At 39.4% G+C, this 19,735-nt stretch overlaps 1 protein-coding gene across 9 annotated transcripts in view; it reads right to left on the bottom strand.

The window, feature by feature from the left end:
* Positions 1–2,011: 2,011 nt before the first annotated feature.
* SIPA1L1 (signal induced proliferation associated 1 like 1) overlaps positions 2,012–19,735 on the bottom strand; it is a 211,992-nt gene continuing 194,268 nt past the window's right edge. For all 9 annotated transcript variants that reach the window (XM_071558228.1, XM_071558232.1, XM_071558225.1 and 6 more), the window contains 7 exons: positions 14,415–14,654; positions 13,173–13,338; positions 10,031–10,274; positions 7,934–8,080; positions 5,339–5,453; positions 4,780–4,861; positions 2,012–4,065 (listed from right to left, as the gene is read on the bottom strand). In XM_071558228.1, the coding sequence (XP_071414329.1) occupies positions 3,922–4,065; positions 4,780–4,861; positions 5,339–5,453; positions 7,934–8,080; positions 10,031–10,274; positions 13,173–13,338; positions 14,415–14,654 (1,138 nt within the window). In that variant the 3' untranslated portion in view covers positions 2,012–3,921. The remainder of the gene's footprint in view (positions 4,066–4,779; positions 4,862–5,338; positions 5,454–7,933; positions 8,081–10,030; positions 10,275–13,172; positions 13,339–14,414; positions 14,655–19,735) is intronic.

The raw sequence follows: 19,735 nt of genomic DNA, 5'->3' as shown, positions 1-19,735 counted from the left end.
TCCAGCACTGCCTTAAAAAATACAGCAAGAATTTCCTCACCACAGCTAACATCAGGAAGAGGTGAAGGCATTTGTACAAGCCTCGTTGTCTCATTGCCCAGTTCCTGTCCATTAGTAAGCACCTCAGCAAAGCCCATGTCTTCGCACCAGCTGCAGCTCTCCTCCAGGGAATCCAGCTTTGCAGCTGACAAGCTGCAGCCGCCTCTGTTCCCTTGCTGTCTTGCAGCAAAGGAAGTTGCTCACAAATAGGACTAACACCACGCTGAACTGTTGGCGAGGAGACAGCCAACTGCTTTAAAAGAGGATTTGTTAGCTGTCAGCCTAAAAGGTGGCACTAGGACATGAGAGGAAGATTACATAAATACTTTAAAAGCAGACCAGTCAATTCTCCCAGGTTGTGCTGGGTTCCTGGGGACCATTCTCTTAACAGGAAAAGCTAAGGAAAATGCTCTCTCACAATTCTCATTCATTGGGCTGGAACACAGCTTCCCAGAGAAGCAACATGCAATCACAGAGGAGTAAAACCTGGATGTGCTGCATTTCATCCCCACAACTCCTATTCCTTAACCCCATAACTAGTTCCCCAGCCTCTCCCCTTGCAATCCCTGCTTCTGTGTTCCTCACAGCTCACCTCTTACCACACAGTGTTACCCTCTGATCTGTTACCTACACCCAGCATCCCATCTGGTAAGAGTATTATCCCTCAGTCAAGCTGTAGCTCCTCTGTGGTGACAGCCCCCACACCCTGATTGGGGGATTTTGAGAGAAGGCAGACTTTTGCTGCTGTACCAGGCACATCCAGTGTCCAAAGAATTTTCACAGGGAGAACAGCACCTATGCACTGGAATGTAGAGAAGGAATACATCCAGCTGTCAAAAAACCCTCACAGGGAGAACAGCACCTTTGCACTGAAATATAGACAGAGAATATAAAATTGTTTCCAGGAATATGGAATTACTCTCTTCGGAGAAATGGGTGCAATAGGAAGGTGGCCCCTGTTACTCACACTCCTCCCACAGCCACCCGCCTTCTGCTCAGGCTGTAAGGAGATGCCTGCAAGTCAGATCTTGCCCTGGTCTAGGCTGACCTAGCAGTGTGTGGGTGGTGAAGTATGGGACCCTCCAGCATGAGCTCATTATGGATGTGGACTGGGCAACTCCTTGACCTGAAGGAACCTTTCTCCTTTAACTCACTTACCAGTATCCAATTACAAACTGTGAGACAGCATCTAGTTTTCTTTCCAAGATTCAACCTCAATTTTTCATCAGATGCTTCTACTTGCTCTTGCTGCTTCAAAGCTCTCTTGGTTGGGTAACTTCGCTGCTAGAAAGAGATGTATTTTCTTTTCCCACGTGCCTTGCAGGAATCTGTTCAGTGAACTGGAAGATGCTTTCCTGCAGACTGATCTAGTTCCACATTTTTGAGCTATGCAGAATGCTGATCCACTGGGCCAAAAAAGGTGAAAAGGTTGAAAACAAGTCCAAGGCCATCTCCCACATCAGAGAAGGAGATCTGAAAAACAGAATACATGTATTATCTCCCCCACCCCCCAAATCTAACACCTGATATTACACACTCACAGGTTTGGCTCTGTGATGCTGAAAACTGTGTGTATCCTTGGGCAGATGAGCCAGGAGTCTTTGGTTTTCACCTACACTGGCTTCAGTTTTTACAAGTAAGTTCTAAAATCCCAATAAATTATAAAAAAACACTTCCTCTCCTTTCCATTGTCATTTCAGCGAAGCTCAAAGTCTCCATTAAAGGTAGCAAACTCTTGCATATGGGGGAAGAAAATACATTTCTGCAGTCATACAAGTAAAAAGTCAAGGGATGAAGTGGTTTTTACATAATGGCTTTCAAAAGAATAAAAATTAGGAATCTGAAAGAGAACAAAACTCTTGCATCAATAAGCCCTGAGAAAAGTGGTACATGAAGAAAACAAGGAAAAATGGACACTCTGGAAAGTCTTAAACAACAAATCCAACAAAAACAGAAGAAAATGGTTTAGAAGAACTTTTAAAATGAGTTTTATTGTCAGAATTTTACAAGTAGCCTTCAGTGGCATCATACAAGAAGAACTCTGTTGCAAAACTCTAATAAATAGTCTGCCCCAAGTCCCAAAATATTTTTGAAATAAAATAAAACCAAACTTAAAAATAAAAGAATAAAAGCAAGACTTCAGGATGCTCAGAGATGTTAGCAATATTTCCCATTTACAAATAATATCAGGCATTATATAAATCTCCTTCATACAAGTCATTAAAAAACCCAAGACATTCTAAACCTTTACAAAAGCACTCCAGAAATAGTTCCAAAGAGATCCATTTCCATGACAAAACATTAGAGAAGAACTCCATGGGGATTAGCATCACAAATGAAGTTTGAGGTTGAAGTGTAGTGTATACTTGTGTGCAGCAAGATTAAAGAACATGAAAAAGGGATTTGAAAAGAGCATGGAAGTCTGTGACAAGACTATGCCAATGATTTTAATCTGTCTGTTTGAGGATGTGGTAAAGGGGAGGGAGAGTATGCTCTTGAAATTAACCCCCAAATATACTGCACTTTATGCAAGGCAATATTTGCTAAGGTAGTAACTGTATTGTCAGAAGAGAATAGAAAGGGTTTCTCAGCAAATTGCACAGTTCAATGCCTGTCATATTTTGAGACCTAAAAGGTATTTTCTGTAGAGGTAACACGTTGTGGCAAGTTAGCTGTTCCTTCAAAGAACAAGAAATTAACTTTGCTGGCATGAGACAGTTTGGGAAAACTCATGCTAGACAGTTTCACTGGGGACTGGGGATTTCAGAGTTCCAATCCTGTCCCAGTGTGTCAAAAAATACACTTCTCTAGTTCCCCTTTACATATTCCTCTGTCTTCCATAGTAAAGGATTCATAAGATCTCTCATGCAATAAAACACAACTTTTCTCAAATCTGCTGTGATTTGAGAAGTCCAGAGAAATGGAATTGGAGGGCAGGTACACAGAGATGGGTTGTGTGGATTTTCACAAAGACATTTCAGGAAAAAGAAACCTTAATCTCTTTACAACTTCAGCCTGTCTTCTGCATGTATGCAAGCAACAAACTCCACTGGAAGGGAAGGGGGCTGTACTTAAGCAACCCAGCAACAGTACTGTTATTTCCCAGCCTCCCTGGCATGGCATGAACTGCAGCATGCCTAGTTTTGCTGTTTGTAAAGGTCCTTGCAGCCATTGTTTCCACAGGAGACAAAAGCCACCAGAAATGCTAATGCAATAGATGTATGATAATATGCCTCACCCATGGCTCACCTCTCTAGTCTCTCTCCTAACGTCACAATGCTGGTTGTACTGTACCATACACTATAGTCACGCCTTCTCTGTAACGTATGGGAAGGTAGCACTAGTAATCAAGCGCAAATTGCTAAGGAGACACCTAAAACATTGCATTTACATCCCCTTGTCTGTGGCATACTTCAGAAAACAATGTTAGAAGAGCAGTAAAGTAAATATTTCTTTCTAATTTTTCTAGATGTCATAATACTTGCCAAAGCTGCAAGGAAAAGCAGATTACCTGAAACAGAGAGAAAGGAGTTAATGGAAACAGAGGCATATGGAACAGTAAGCCTGATCCCACCTCCAAATCATTTTGTACATAACAGATAAAGAGACAATGTGCAAAAAATAGACATTCACATTTTAGCAGTTAAACTTTTATTTTACCTTTTTAAAATTATTTACTTTGTTTTTTTCTACAAAAGGCAGACATTGATTGTTGATCTGCAATTGTTCTGAGTGCACGCAGAGATGCAAAAAAGGGTTGTTGGAGGATGAAGAACAGGGAATTGCTCTGACTATACTTTCACATGTCATAGTTAAGGTGGCATTAAAGCTTAAGTCCCAGTAATAATATTCGTAGATAGTTTCCTTCCCTGTACACCATTCTCAGTTCATATCAATTGTGTTGAAAACCCATTCAGTGAATTTCTTCAGTTTTTCAGTTGCATTCTGGGACTCCTCCTGTAACCTCAAGTTGTCTTCCCGCAAGTGTTGCACTTCAGCTTGAAGACTGGCCTTGTCCTCTTTTTCCTTAGGCATAGAGAAAAATACAGATCTAAGTGGAAATTTTAGGTCATGCTTCCTATCTGTCTAGAGCAGCAAGAATCTCTTAATTCTTTATGAGGATTTTATGTGCAGTAACACACAGGTCTACATCCAAGGGACAGTAGTGACATTTCCTTCCTCATGTTTTGCTTGCATGAGGATTTCTCTGTATTAAATTCTAATAGAGAAACTGTCTCCCCAAGTGGTACAATAAAATTGGGCATGACCTGTTCTGTACATACAAGTGCTGGTGGTTAACTAAGTAATGGATAGGGAATTTTCCTGCAAATACTTCCCCAGCAGATCCTTCTTGGACCAAATAGGCATTAACACAATACTGGAAGTTTTCACAAAAGAAATCACATGTTTAGGTAATACTGCCAACTTTTAAACATCAGTAGGTTGCTTTACATGGACTAACTTCAAGCCTTTCACAGTGTCATCTGAATAAGGAGTGAAGGTACTGTGAATCACTGTCCTAATTTATGCAGAGGAATCAAACACCTACAGTTTGAGACACTCCATCCTAGCCATGCATAACTAGAAGCCTGAGAAAAGTAGCAAAGAAATGTCTTTTTCTCACACAAGGATGAGACTGTCACGGTCTCAGGCATGGCAAAGCAGGATTACACAGTTATTAGCTCCCCCAACAGCACTAAATATATGTCTTACAGATTCTTCTGTGAATTAAATGCTTACCTTCCTTAAATCTTCTTGCAGCATCTTCAGCAAACCTTCCAGTTGGTCCACTTTAGAGGCGAGAGTTGGAGGAGATTCTTTACTGTTGAAAGCAGAAAAAAAGAACAGGTATTGATATGATTAACTGTCTTCACATAGGGTAACTAACAGCCTTGTCTATACCAAGGGGCTTTATGAAGCTATGCACTTGGGTAGACTAAGAATTCACAAAATGAACAAAAAGAACACAATAAAGAGCACAAGGAACACATGCAGCACATTAAACAACAAAACAAATTTAACGCATAATTAATTGTGGTCATCCCATCCCCTGACTTCTCTCTACTTGAACTCATTGTAAGTGCCATGAATTACCATTGCTTTGGACAGGTTCATGAACATCTCAGACAAGAACGAACCTACAAAAAGGTTCAGCTGAACGTACAATTCTTCTCTTTTCACCTCCCACCTCCATCTTTATGAGAACTTGTGAAGAGTTTTGTGAAGCCTGTAGATGACTTCCAAATAAAGATTTGTGGTTTGCAAATGATGAAGCCTGCACATCTGGTTATTTACTTACCCTGTATAAGGCTTTATCTGTGCAGTAAGCTGGTCCTCAGCCTGATCACTACTGGAGGCAGCACTCACAGGTCTGTGATTTTCATCAGCAGCAGCAAAGAATGAAGCTCGCTGAACTGGGAAGGCAAACATTACAGAGAAAAAACAATGGCAGCAATAATGATTATTTGTTCATGGATAGCACAACACCTATGCTGCAGGATCTTGAAGCAATCTAAGTCTGTCTCAAGCAACAGAAGGTGATGACACGAAATACCAACATACACTTGACAGATGTAAACTGACATTGCAAGTGTTTGCACCAGGTTTTCCACCATAATGGACTCAACAAGCAAGTATTAGCTCTGGCACAGCCCTGTATGCTCACACAGCCCAAGCACCACTCTCAGGCTACAAAGCTCCCCAGAGGGAGATGCTGGAAAGTGCAAAGCAGAGATACCCCGCAGCGCTTGCAAGTCCACCCAAGGGCAGTTCCAAGATAGGCAGGAAGTCAAGCTGGAACAAATAGTGCTGTGCAGAACTTCTGGGGTACAACTGCATGACACCACCCAATAACGAAATAACTATATCTAACTTCCTTCACACCATAAAGGATCCCTTTATCTTGAGGAAAGAAAAGCTCACTGTGCACAATTTACATCTGGAAAGTAAAATAACCAGTGTAATTCTTCAGAACCTGAAAGTTTTTCCTTATGTCTTATGTTTTCAGATTGAAACATTAAACTTCTTCCCTGCCTTGTGTCTGTATTTTTTGTCCTGTAACTGCTCAGATGCTTTAACACATCTCTACATCACTATCGCATGTGGTGTGGCTATAAACTACTGCTCCTACTTCTGGAGTTTCCTAGCACAAACAGTAACAAACACATTTAGTTTAATAAATTAATCTCTCTCCCTCAGGAGCTATTGGACTTTCACTGGATACAAAACAGTATCATCCTTTTCTATTCAGCAAATTTTTATTCTGCGTTTTCAACAAGGCTAAAAGTAACACATTGTAATATTTGACAGAGTTTTTCCTGTTTCTCTTTTTTTTGTTCCCTAGGGATGAAAATACTAAAGGTTGGTGTAGCTCAGGGATCCAGGCAGCTTTTCTTTCAGCTGGTACAGATATCACTATTTTTAACTTCAGGGGCTTGTGCTGAAGACACAAATTAGTGGTGTAGAAGAGTTGTCCAGGATCACAAATAAGAATTTAGGTTCCTTGATACTTGTTAATCCTTACTGGCACCGGGCAGAGTGGGATTATATTGAGATCAGACAACCAATGACCAATAGGATTATATGGAGAACCTTCTCCAAGTGAAATTTGAATAAATGAAGGGGGCAGCCAACACATTACCCCAGCTTTTCTTCATCTGAGCTGTCAGTTTGTTACCTTGACCACACTGACTGTCTTCACACTTCTAAAGAGAAACACAAGTGAGTCTGGGGCCTACAAAATCGAAGGATTCAGGTTAATGAGGACAGTGAAAAAAATATCAGCAAAACTCAGGGGATCTTTTAAACAGAAACTGTCAACCACAGGGAAATGTGTCAAAACCTGCGTTTCACTCTTATGTGGGGTAAAAATACCATCACTATAAATTCATCTCCTTTTGAGGACCAAGGCTTACTTTGAATACTCTTCCCCAAGACTGCACAGCAAAAATATGAGCCATGTTGCTCCTACAACTCCTATGGCAACAGAACAGAGGACACACGTACACCTAAACACCCATGTAGACATCTTAATGATATATAAGGCTACTACCAGAGAACAGCCAAGAAATCAAGCTACTTCACAGACTTCTCCAGCCATGCTGAATAGTGTCTAAAGGATTCAGGATCAGGAAAACACTTCCATGAAGGTGGGACAGCATTTATGCAGATTTAGGAATAGGCAATTCTGTTTAACAAGCCTAGAAGACTTTGCCATTGGATTATAGTACGGTAAATTCCCTTTGGTCTAAACTGCGTTTACTTTTCAATTCAAATACATCTATATCTAGTCAGCTTAGAGTCCTCTTCAGTTTACTAAATGTCATGGAGATGGAAAGTGCCATAAGATGACACAACACTCATGTGCAAATATATGTATTCGGAATATTCAAAGGGAAGAATGGCAACAGAAAAGCATGTACCAACATGGCACATTTCCCAAACTATCTTGGTAGTGAACTTCAGCTGCACTAAATATACTACTTGAAAGTGCAGTATGCAAGCAATCAGTCATGTGCTCATATGTTTTCCCCCTACTATTTGACTTTATTTTTGCACTTTTGTGCCATATGTCTTTTCCACACCAGCTGTGATGTCTGTGACTGCTCTGCATGAAATGAAAAGTGGTCAGTTTTACAGCAACTTGGCCAAACCATAGCACAGAGGAATTTCAGCATCAAAACCTGGTATCTGAATACTACAAAGTTTCAGGCTCTGAAGACTTGAGTTGCTATTTAAAATTAACTTAAACTTCAGATTAAGTAGGAACACTAAAACAACAATAGCAGAAATCAGGATTAAAAAAAACCCCAAACAACCACAAAACTCAAACTCCTTAATGAAGCATGCCCAAAGAAAGACCAGCTATCCTAATTCTTATATTCTGCAAACTTACCTTCAAAGGCTTTGGCAGCATCTACCAAGTTTGACCAATCCAGATCAGAGGCAGAATCAGGCAATGGCATGAGACCAGGATCTGGCATGGGCTGCCGTCTTTGCTCCTGGATATCTGTGAGGGAACTGTCCGAGGCAGAAAACTCTCCTAGAGTAATGCAGAATACATTATAGACTCCAAACACCCCCAAATTCCTTTTCTAATACTATTGCACACCCTATTCTTAAACTTTTCTGGCATAGCCTTTTCGAACAAAAATTCAGTGGAGTGTTTTATCAACTGCAGTTGACCAGATACAGCACATTACAGGCCAGTTTTCTAACACCAGAACATTTGGCTCCTTTCTGATCTTTGCAGATGAGCACTTCAAAAGCCAATCTCTGACTTTCCCCAGTGCTAGGTCTGGAGGCAGGACTCTTCTACCCAATGATTCCTGCCTCTGCACAAGTTGAAGGTACTTTGGAGGGCTCTGCAGCTTGCTGGGGCTTCTACACTTCCTGGCACATATTTCATCTTGTAAAAATACAGGATTGGGGGCTTTGTTAAGACAGACGAGTAAATATGAGTATTTTTAGCTCACTGTTTTCCCTCTTAAAAAAAATGGATGTGCTCTGGAATCTCTGAATTGGAAGAATTTTGAATAGCTGGAAGCCAACAAATACTTGTGGTATTAAATATCCAGCTTACTTAATCCTTCTCTCAGCAAAAGAGAAAGTGTGTATGTGTGTGAAGACAATTTGTGTGCCACTTCGATAGCTGGTCCTTTTATCATGCAGGCCCTGCATTTTATGGAAAACAGAAATTCTTTTTTTGTTGACAAATGTAGAAAGGTTATGTGCTAGAAGTTACCAGTTTGGTGTGGAAGAGAATATGACAGTGAAAGAAGGTTTCGTGGTTTTCTTTTTGGAAAATACAGGCATCTCAATTGACAGAGACCAAGTTCAGCTTTCCACTTCTACTCAGGAGGCATCAATAATCTTCTGACCCCAAGACCTCAGAAACCAAATCCACCAGCCAGTTACAAGTGTAACCAAGTCTGCAAAGTCATTTTAGTGCATATATAAAGCAAAAATGAAGTGAGCTCAGTTTTCTAACTCTTAGGCGAGAAACATGTTATACAGACACAACAGCTCATGAAAATATCAGGCTCAACACTGAAAACTGATGCTGGGTGATCACAGACAGTTGAAGATTTTAAAATAGATTTCATCATCAGCCTTCACTGTCAAATGTATCCTGTGTATCTAAATAGACTGTGCTTAGTCCCACTATAGTGAGTTGAATCTATTGATAGCCTTGCATCTCCCTCTTGAAACATACTAAACCATGAATAAATCAGAGCAGGTAAGTACTTCAGGAAACATTGCAGAATCCTACACTGAGATCTAGCTCTATTTCTGTAGTTACGAGGAACAGTGGGAACCTGTGAAAATTCCCCCTCTCACCGAGACATTCACATGCAGCAACACACAACCCATCAGATAATCCTACTGAGACTTTTCTCAGTAAACCAGTGGGGGAAGGCTGAGTGTCTCCTTGAGAGCAGTTTAGCAAGTAACTTCTTTTCTAGTTAGCTGTGTGACTGAAATAAGTAACTCAAGTCCTCTAAAATAAATAGGGTAAGGGGAGAGAATTTAAAAAAACTTGGTGCAATAAAAGCTGTATCTGGTATAGTTGTATACCCAAATGTCCACCAGTATTTATCCACTTTTGTATCATCATTTTCCTAATTGTATTTCGTTCCCATAATCCCACACTAGAGGAACTGACACCTGACACTGTTAGATTATTTGTTCATTGGTCCAACTGATCCAGGGGACTCTTGGAAGAAAAGGTAAAGACTTGCAGCCAGTACGGCAGATTTCTGTGCTCCCTTCACAAGGTAACTGCATGACTAGTCATGCAGTCTTACAGCAACTGAAGTGAGGAAAAAAAGAATTAAATTCCTGTATTATTTTATATTTTCAGTCATATGACCTGACTACCCTCATTTTAGCAAAATCAAGATGGAACTACTAATTGCTGCAACAAACATTTTCCTTTAACATAATTCACAAAGAATTCCTATGAAGGTTGAAAAACAGGAAATAAACTTACCATGTAGTGATTTCATTCCCAAAGTATATGATGGTCTCCGTAATGGTAGTGACTTTGGGAGAGAAGGGTATGTGCTGGTGAAAAGTACATCATTTGGCATGGCTTGGTCCAAGAGTGAGGCCCGTGAGGTGAAGAAGTGGTCCCTTTGACCACTGTAAATACTCTCATCTGACAAAGTCCTTTGCAAGGCACGCCTTGTGGTAGGAGTGCTGGGAAAGGGAGACTGACAGGACAGTGTGTGTGACTACACATTCATAAAGACAAATAAAAAGAAACAAGAAAAAAAATCAATAAAGAAACTTTGGAAGTCTATTTTCAAATAATTTTTAAGAACTTTTTTTGAATTAGAAAGCAAGTGTTAACATAGTTTTTCAGAGTTGATATGAAAAAAACTAAAATAATAGGCTTTGAGGGAGATTAAAACCAGGTTACATTTATACACCTTTTTTATCGTATCTCATATTCTACCTTTTAAATACCCTTCAAACCTCTCCTGAAGTGGAAATCTCAGGCAGCCTTCGTGGAACCGAGAGCTTCTGTGTAGCAGAGAAATGGTTACAGAACAGGCTCAGTTGTGCACAGAGTTCTCCCATTGCCCAGGGGAGGCTGCTGCCTGCAGACACAGTGCCAGCTATCTAGTCTCATATTACTGAACAACTACAATCACCCATTACCACTGTGGTTCTTCAGAAGTACTTGAATAAAACTTAAGTAAGTAGGCCCATGAGTAAATGAACTTGTGTCTTACCCCCACCATCATCCCAGCTTCCTCCATGCTCCACACAGGAGAAAGCAATGCTGGCGTTGGCCTGGAGTTACGCACTCTCAGAGCAGTGCCAGTGAGCTGCTATCATAACCATTCCCATCAGCAGAGACTCTGATTTTCATGAAACCTGTAGCAACATAACTACCTCTAAGACATAACATTACTTTATGTTTTGGTTGAAATTCCGTCCAAAGGCTTTTATGGAGAAATGGGAAACAGAAATGGAGACCTCACCACCCTCATTTGCTCTGCAAGCAAGTTTAAACAAATAAAGGAGATACTTCCAAAAAGAGCAATGAAACAGAATTGCTCTTTTACACATAAAAATAGTCCTCCCTTTTCAGAAAGAAGAAAAAATGTTTAAAGACAGTATTCTACTCCTGTGATCAAAATCCCACACTAAAACATGGGAGAAGAGCATGTAAGAGGGTTGATATTGTACACGGCAAGGCAATCTGCCAAACATCCCCCTCCCCCTCTGTATGAATTTTAGTATGAGAATATTTCTGTGCATTTTGGTTTTATGATTAAGAATCATCAATAATTAAGATTACTTCCAAAACCCTGCTATCATCAAAAGACAAGGAAGGAAAGAAGTCTCTCTGTATGCCAACTTTCTGTTATGTCAAATTCTGCCCTCTGGGTTGCCTCCCTCAGGACATGCCCATTACAGTACAAACCTTGCCTACCGAAATGACAACTTCTGGTACACAGTTGGGTACACAGTTGTCACTATGTCACATGGAGGATCAAACTGCTTTTTTCCTCCCCCTGACCCCCAAAAATTAAAAGCTCATTGAGCAGGTTCATGTTATGATCCAGTGAAATCTCCCAATAGCTGCCCTGAAGTGGGAAAGGGAAAAGAAAAAGCTGCTAAGTCAAGGAACATTTACTTGAGGGAATTAGGAGCTGGAAACAGCAGTTAATATCAGACACTGAGATTAAAAGGCTGCACAGACAAGGACATCTGATGGACTCACAACATAGGCAATATGAGTAGGAATTTTCTTGTGGTGCCAGAGCAGGGGAAGGAGAAGGGTGACGTGTCTGAGAAGATACAGTACCTAAGTGGTAGGTAAGGACGTAAGGAAGGCTGGAGAGAGAACGCAATAACGCACAAGACACACAAAACTGCAGCCTAGAACAAATTCTACTATCAAACAAAGCCTTTGTCAGCCAACACAGAATGGACGAGGATTTTGGAGCAGTGAACTAATGCAGGTCATTACCATTCTTTTTCTTATTTTTTTTTAACTTTTAAAGTGTTGAAAAATTTTATGCTGTAAGAGAACTCTTTCTGTAAGATGAAATACAAGTCATACAGTGGGCAGAAATAACAGTTATTTCTAAAATGGAAAAGTTGCAATTTATTGGTATGACAGAATGTTTCTAACTTGCTGAAATTTATCAAAAGTGGAACCTAAGTTAACATACTTGTTACAGTCATCAGGAAATAAAGATCAGGATAAGAACTGATTCACTAACCCCAAAGCAATATAATAAGAAATTTTTCATGGTTTTCGGGTCATCTGTTTAAACAGAATGGAATTTCTTGGAATGGGAACAATCCTCTTGCTTAAAACAACCAACAGAAGATGCTTGCATCACCCATGTCCCAATCCCCTCAGAACTACCACAAAAGTAAGAAAAAGGTATCTTGCCAATGACGAACTTTTTTTCCTCCGGCCTCAAAGGCAACATCTGAAATGATCTGTGTATGGAACCTATCACTTACAAATTTTAATAAGCTACTTTGAGTTTTTCCCAGCAAAAAAAAGAAGTTGCAGGTCTCTCTTCTGCATGGTTGCTGTGGAAACAATTTGGGCTCTGGATGATGAGACTGAGCTGTTAAGCACTGGCTGTACATGGAGACTAGAAATGAAGACATTCTCTTCCAAATTATGGATTCTAAAAATCAGTATGTGTGTTATTAAACACATTTTTAAATATGCCAGGAAACTAACTATCCTGTATAAATATATGCTTAGGTTTAGGGATCATTTTTGATAACAGGATTAGAGAGGTATAAAAGTGTGCTTTTTGCAAGGAGTTTCAATACTGTCAGTAAGTCACTATCACTGGAATTAGAGAACAATTCAGACATATAAGACAACACCAAAGGATTTTTCGTGATCCAGCAGTCCTAAATGTCCTTGGCAATTTGGCATACTAGTCTCTTTAAATTTGCACATGAAACTATAATAACATTGCAGAGACTGTAACAATGAAACGGTTGCCCAAATGTATTTTTCTAGTGGTCTGTTACAAACAGGTTATTTTCTGTCCGTGATCAGAATTCAGTGAGTAACTCGATTTTGGGGTTTTTTTGTTATGGTTGAGAATAGGAAAGATCCTGTCTCTCTCTCTATAACACACCTTAAAATTCTTTTGTGATTCAGGTGTTGGGCTATCAAGATCTATCAATTTCTTGAGCTCTTCCTCGACAGTGGACTTGGATGCCCGTTTCGGTGACGCTCGCAGGTCTCTCGCCGAGGCCCGCAGCCGAGGGTGGGCCATCTCGCTGCCATCGCTCTGGTGGCGTCTTAAACGAAATGGAACAGACACGTTCAGGTCTCAAAGCCCTGGGGCGGGAGGCATGAATTAAACAATTATAGAACCCTCAACTTTTTAAATTAAAAAAATCTTAAGTAGTGGGCACAGAGGATGAAAGAAGTTTCACTACTACAGCAAAGAATCATCTTAATGGATACCTGTTGAAGCAATAAGCTTGTTTAAAAACATCACCTAGCAATACAGTAAAATAATTCAAAGCTTATCGTAACACATTTTCTCAATAAGGGACTGAATCCATTAAAATAACATGCATTCTGTACAAAACTAAAAGAAGACAAGTGTCTTCAGTGAGCCCAAGAGCAAAACACCAAGTTTCTTTAATATTTTCACTGTTTTTTTATAATGTGGTTATCACAAAGTTTCACCATTTCCTTTTGACAGGCAGGTATTGGTATCATCTCGGGATACTGTGCCCGACTCAATGACAGTCAAGAAGGGTCAAATAAATTACTTTGCAATGGACTTTCTGAATCGCTTCCTTTCTAAGTCATATTTGACTTAACAACATACTCACTAGTATTTTCACTGGTTGTTTCTCAATATCTCCTCCAAAAGAGATAGTTGCATATTGTAATGCTGGTATCTTGGCTTGCTCTAAGCTTTAAGCCAGTTAGACTGCATACAGGCAGCAATCATCACAAGGCAACGCACAGTGCCACAGAGCTAATGCACAGCATGTATGGAACTACTACATGGATGAGAAGCTTAAGTAAAACTCAGGCTCTATGATAAGAGGATTTTTCTTATTTGCTCAAATAGTATTTTGAGTCACCTTTAAGAAGTCCCAGGGAAAGATGAGTTTTAATGGGACTGAAATCCATAGAGCCTTCTAGAAATGATAAAAAAACTTTTACAAGTTAAGAGGGAACAAGATTAACCAACTATCAAATATTTAAACATAACTGTAGAACTCTAGAGATTAAGTTGTACAGAAGACAAAAGATTGTATCAAATAGTCCTAAACTCTTCTGCCTAGAGAACTCTCACAGATAGTTGCTTTATAATTAAAGCAAATAATCAAACAAGAGAAAAAAACAGTCTTACTTTCTTGAATCCATAAACCCCACTGAGTTTATTGTCCCTTCCGGCTTTTTCCATCCGATCAGATACTTGCTAGTAGCACCCTGGCGAGGATAGAAAGTCCTAGGGCCAGACGAGGAGGAAGAGGAGGAGGAGAAAGAAGGTGCAAGCTGGGGAGAAGTAGCCGAATGAAGCTCTTCCTTCGGTGAGCTTCTAGCACTGGTGAAAACAACAGGGCTGGCAGAGTGTCGTGAGCTCATGGTACTAGAAAAAGAACATAATAAAGACAAAAATTGCCTCAAATGTGTATTACTTGTTTAACTGTTTTTAAAGCAGAACTCTGGGCATGAGATGTTATTCTTATCAATAGAGGATGGATTAGCAAAACCAATTTGCTCTGCCTTCCATCAATGCATCATTAAAACCATCTCAAGTAGTAATGGAAAAATTTTGCAAGCAACCTCTAAGGCTACAATATACCACCCTCCCCTCATTCGCCTTCACAAAATGGGAAATCTAGGGTTAAAACTAATACATGAGACTGTAGCTGAATTAGCAAAAAAGAACCCAAGTCCAATTTCTTTGCTGGAATTCCTGGCAAAAGAAAACACACTTGGAAGGAACTTAGCAACACAAAACATCTCTAAGATCCCACAACAAACCAACAAAGAAACTCGCACAGCTTTCAAAAGAGAGCTTGCTGGATTTTGCCTGAAAAACAGTTATTTACCTCTGCAAAAAAGAGACTCTTAATTTGAGAAGTTAGAGCAGGTCTAACGTATATCACAATCTGTCAAGACAGAAAATGAAGATGAGATGACCAACTGCATCGTTGGAAGAAGGAGTGGGGCTTCAGAATGGGAGACAGTCCTGAGTTATGCTGATATTCAAATCTGATGCAATCAGGAGTGCTTGGCCTTAAGACAATATTTACTATAACTACCTTAAAAGGTCAGACACTTATAAGCACAGTTACAGGAAAACTTTGTGTATAGCCTTAGTACAGAAATAGCATTATATATTTGAAGACTAGTTTTCTATCAGCTCTGTACACAGCTTAAGTCACATTTTCATCCCTGTGTCCAAAACTGCAGTGAAAGAACTCGAAACAGATGGCCTCATGGTAAAGAACAGCTTCTGACTGAGAAATAAAGATTTGCTGGAAGGCTGAATAAAGTCACTGAATAATCTCTTTTCTTAGCTCAACAGAAAAATCCTCACAAATCTTTTCATAACCTGATAGATGTGAAAATGCATTGTTCTATCTTTCTTACTGAAACAAAGAATTCAAGGTTAATTTTTTGTTGTCACCTGGGGAAACAATATCACCTACATTTAGTTTTAAGCAGTCAGTTATCTAATATGTGCCACTTGTCTGGCTCCTGCTGTAGTCAATGGAGAAATACCCTTAGGAGGTGATTGTCCTTGTCTCAAATTAGGTGTCTCAGACATTCAGGGAGAATTAATGCTTTGGAGTTTCTCCTTTTTTTTTACTGACAACAGATGGAGTCTAAAGAATCACCTTTAAATATGTTTCATTTTCATATGGCTCAAGTTATGCACCCTCATTCCCAGCAGTGAAATGCTGTGTGATTTAATGAAGAGTCCAAGTGGACTGTGGTCCTCCCACCTCAAACTGCACTGCCTACTGCAGCCCACGCTGTGCAGTCTGTCACACCAGGGGCAAGAGGTACCACTCCATGTGTATGCGAATCAAAATACAGTAATACAGATTTTGTATTATGGAATTATATTTCTTCCTTCCGTTCATCTGAACATTTAAAAGGCCTCTACAAAAGATGGCAGATTGAGAGAACACAGGAAGATATTTTCCTGTTCATCAACCCTGTATATGTGGTGCTGCACACCACAACCTTTGTATTTTGAACAGATACAAGTAAACATAACTTAGAGCAAGAAAGCAGAGAAAATTAAGAGCTAGGAGAGAGGCAGTAAATTTCTCGTCATTCGCCCTTTTTCAATACTGAAAGAAAACTCCTACACATGCTGAGTAAACCAGCCCATCTGTGAGGCATCACTGCCACACAATTAACCACCAGATTTGGAGAAGGCGCACATCTTTAAAGAAAATATAGGGAGCAGGGGTTTATTTGTCATCTTTACCCCCTTCTCAATACACTCAAGAAGTGGAAAAGTCTTTTGTTTTAGTGTAGGGAAGACTTCACATTTCAGAATTCTTTAATCTACCATGTATTGCTCAAGCAAGTGCTAGCTGTGGGAAAACAATTCCTAATAAAACCCAGTAACAACTCCTAGATAGGCTAGTAGTATTTGATCCTTAATATTACTAGACAAAGACAGTAAATGTAATACTCACTATGATAAAATGTATATAAGATTTATATATAATTTTATTATATAACATAGTGTAGATACACATTGTGTATCTTAAGTATTATTACTTTAACATTCATTATAATATGTACCATATAATAGATACAAAGAGTGGCCGGGCAGTTGCAAGTAAAAATTTTTAAATACAGTTTTCTTTCGAGTGCATTGTTTATTTTGAGATGTGGTTTTTACACTATAGTATTTTTGGGAGGATATTCTCCTTCAGGAACTAAACAAAGAACTGTGGATATGACTGAAGATTTTCTCCCTACAACCAAACACAGGCAGGCCACGAGCGTACTGACAGGTAAAGAGACACACTTGTTAACTGAGAGCATATTTGGAGAGCAAAAGGCTTTGGATAAACTCTACAAAATCTAAATAGGAGTTGGAGCACTGTGGTAGTGATGGGAAGTTATTAGAATACTTGACACCAGGAAGCATGCAGAGAATTCATCATACTGTAACAGACACCTGGACCAGCTTAGTTACATCTGGAAGAGATTCAGTCCTCATTTTCACTATGAAGATGGTCACTCTTGATCCCCTATCTCCCACCTCAATTATTGAGACATCAAGGACTGAATGATTACAAAATTCAAATACTACATGGCGGTCTGCAAGAATTGCAGATGAGCCATTCATGAAATTATTCTAGAATCATTAAATAATAATTTAAGTGTCTTAAAATTATTAAAAGTAATGAAAATTTACTTGATTACAAATAGCCAAAATGATCCTTTTAGTTTCGGTAAGAGGACCATAAGAAACTGTATCATTTAGGCAGAAATTAAAGTTGGATTTAATTTTTTTTGTAAGGAATTCATGCCATCAGCACATATGGCTTCATTTAATGACATTCAGCTATAATGATTCTGTATAATTACTGGCCTACATAATACAGTGCTCCTGGGATTCTGTGAGAAATCTGCACAATCATCAGGAAGGACGCTGGGAATGGGGGTGGAGAAATAAATAAAACCCAGTCAGAGGCTCTGCTGTAAAAGTTAATCACTATAATTTACATTTTGCCACCAGTTCTCAGGTACAAGTTCTTTTATGCACCATCAAATGATCTGAACACTAATTATGGCTCATCTTCTACAGACACAAACACACTAATTTGTAGTTATTTTCTTTTCTTTTGTCACAGAGTTCTTTTTAGGGCCAAATTCCTTTTCTTCTTGCTCAGAAACTCGATTCTAAAGATGTTACAGATATGTTAGCATCCACAGGCAAAAAGCAAGAAAGTGAGAAGCAGCAAAGGATAGCAATTTAGAAACTGATAAACACATCAATTAAGCTGTTCATTTCTCATGAAAAGTAGCCTGTTCAGAATCTCTCTTTAGTCCTCCCTCCTTCAGGTCCTTGAAGCAGGCAGCTGTGGTTACCTTTTGGAAGTGCCAGGTTAACCAGCCTCCAGCTCTAACCTGATGTGCCTCCACAGAGGGAGCTACGGGACACTGGGAGCAAACAGCTGGACCGAGGGCTTCCCAAGGTCAGCACTGCAGCTCAGCGTGCAGCACCCACAGAGGATGCCACAAGAACAAAATAAAAGCCTTTTAGCCCAGACTGTGCCTTTGCTTTACTGTGAGGCATCAAACACATCCTCTAGTCTCCAAAAATAAGAAACAATAAAGAGGGAACACGAGTCAGCCTCTTTTTAATCCACCACAACAAATGATGTGGGTGCAAGGATTGCAGTATTTCCCAAGTATGCCCCACGTGTTCTGCAAACTGCTACTACTCCTTTTTGCAAAGAGCTGCATTATTAACATCTGAGTTTTAAATGGAACTTGGCAAAAAGGAACCTTAACTGTTTTTTCCAGCATAAAGCCTAAGAAATCTTTATCTGGACATTTCAGTAACAGGCCTAAAAATATATGGAGAGAATAATTTCAGTATCATCAGAGAAACATCACACATAATTAATACAAACCAACCAGAGAAAGTACCACGTTTGGAGACACAATTTTATAATATAATAAATAAGAAAACAACTTAGACTAAAATTTGTGGTTAAGTTGCAAAGTTCAAAGAGGAAACCAGAACCTCGCCATACAAAGATGCTGTTCCCATTAGGTACAACTTTACAATAGAGCTTCCAAGAGTTACAGAAATTTTCCAGGACTCTAAGTTGCTTCTGAAAAAATCCTTCCAAATGAAAAAGCTACCGACAATTTTATTACAAATCAGTGTTTTGTACAAAAATCTCACATTTAATGCTCCTGCCAGTTACCTTCAGATAAGTACTAAACGGCAAATGGTAAATCCTACTGAATGTTAAAAAATTAACATAACCATGCTTATTTTAAAATAAAAGTATAGCACTGTAGACAACCACCACCTAGATTTTTATCTTCAAGAAAGGGGTCCACGCTAATATGCCCAAAAATCTAAGTAAATCCCTCGCACAGTGTTTTCTACACGCTTGCTCAAGTCCTTCGTGCATGCACAGCTACTGAAAACACCAGTCACAAAGATCTGGGTAGAATTTACATCAACTGAGTATGAGCTTTGGTGCCAAAACCAGACAATGCAGAGAGGCAGAAAACCAGAGCAGGACCAGCATTAATAGATTGCTTAGTTAGAATAACCATGACAAAGTACATGGAGACCATTACAGTCTCTATGACAACCCTGTATTTGCAGCCACTGTGTGAGAAGTTATTGAACTGTCTGATAAACATCTAGTCTTGCACAAACAGTAGCTTTGTTCACAACAATTACCAAAAATTCCATTATACTTCCAGTCTGTAGGCATTTTAGCTTACTCAAACCAGAGGTGTCTTAAGAATAAAAATGCAACAGTCAGGCTCCACAAGGCCAATAAATCACAATTATCATGCATCTTCCCTGAAAAAGCTATGCTTTTTTCCTTGTTACCAGTATGACAGAGTAGGAGTATTTTTCAAAAACCACATTGAGTACTTCTTGGAAAATGGGTTAAGAAAAAGGTCTGAAATATTTTCTGCTTCTAGAAGTGCTGA

This window comes from Pithys albifrons, chromosome 6, assembly GCF_047495875.1.
Source record: "Pithys albifrons albifrons isolate INPA30051 chromosome 6, PitAlb_v1, whole genome shotgun sequence".
Taxonomy (NCBI): domain Eukaryota; kingdom Metazoa; phylum Chordata; class Aves; order Passeriformes; family Thamnophilidae; genus Pithys; species Pithys albifrons.
Note: the sequence above shows the minus strand (reverse complement) of the source record. Positions and strands in the feature narration are given on the sequence as shown.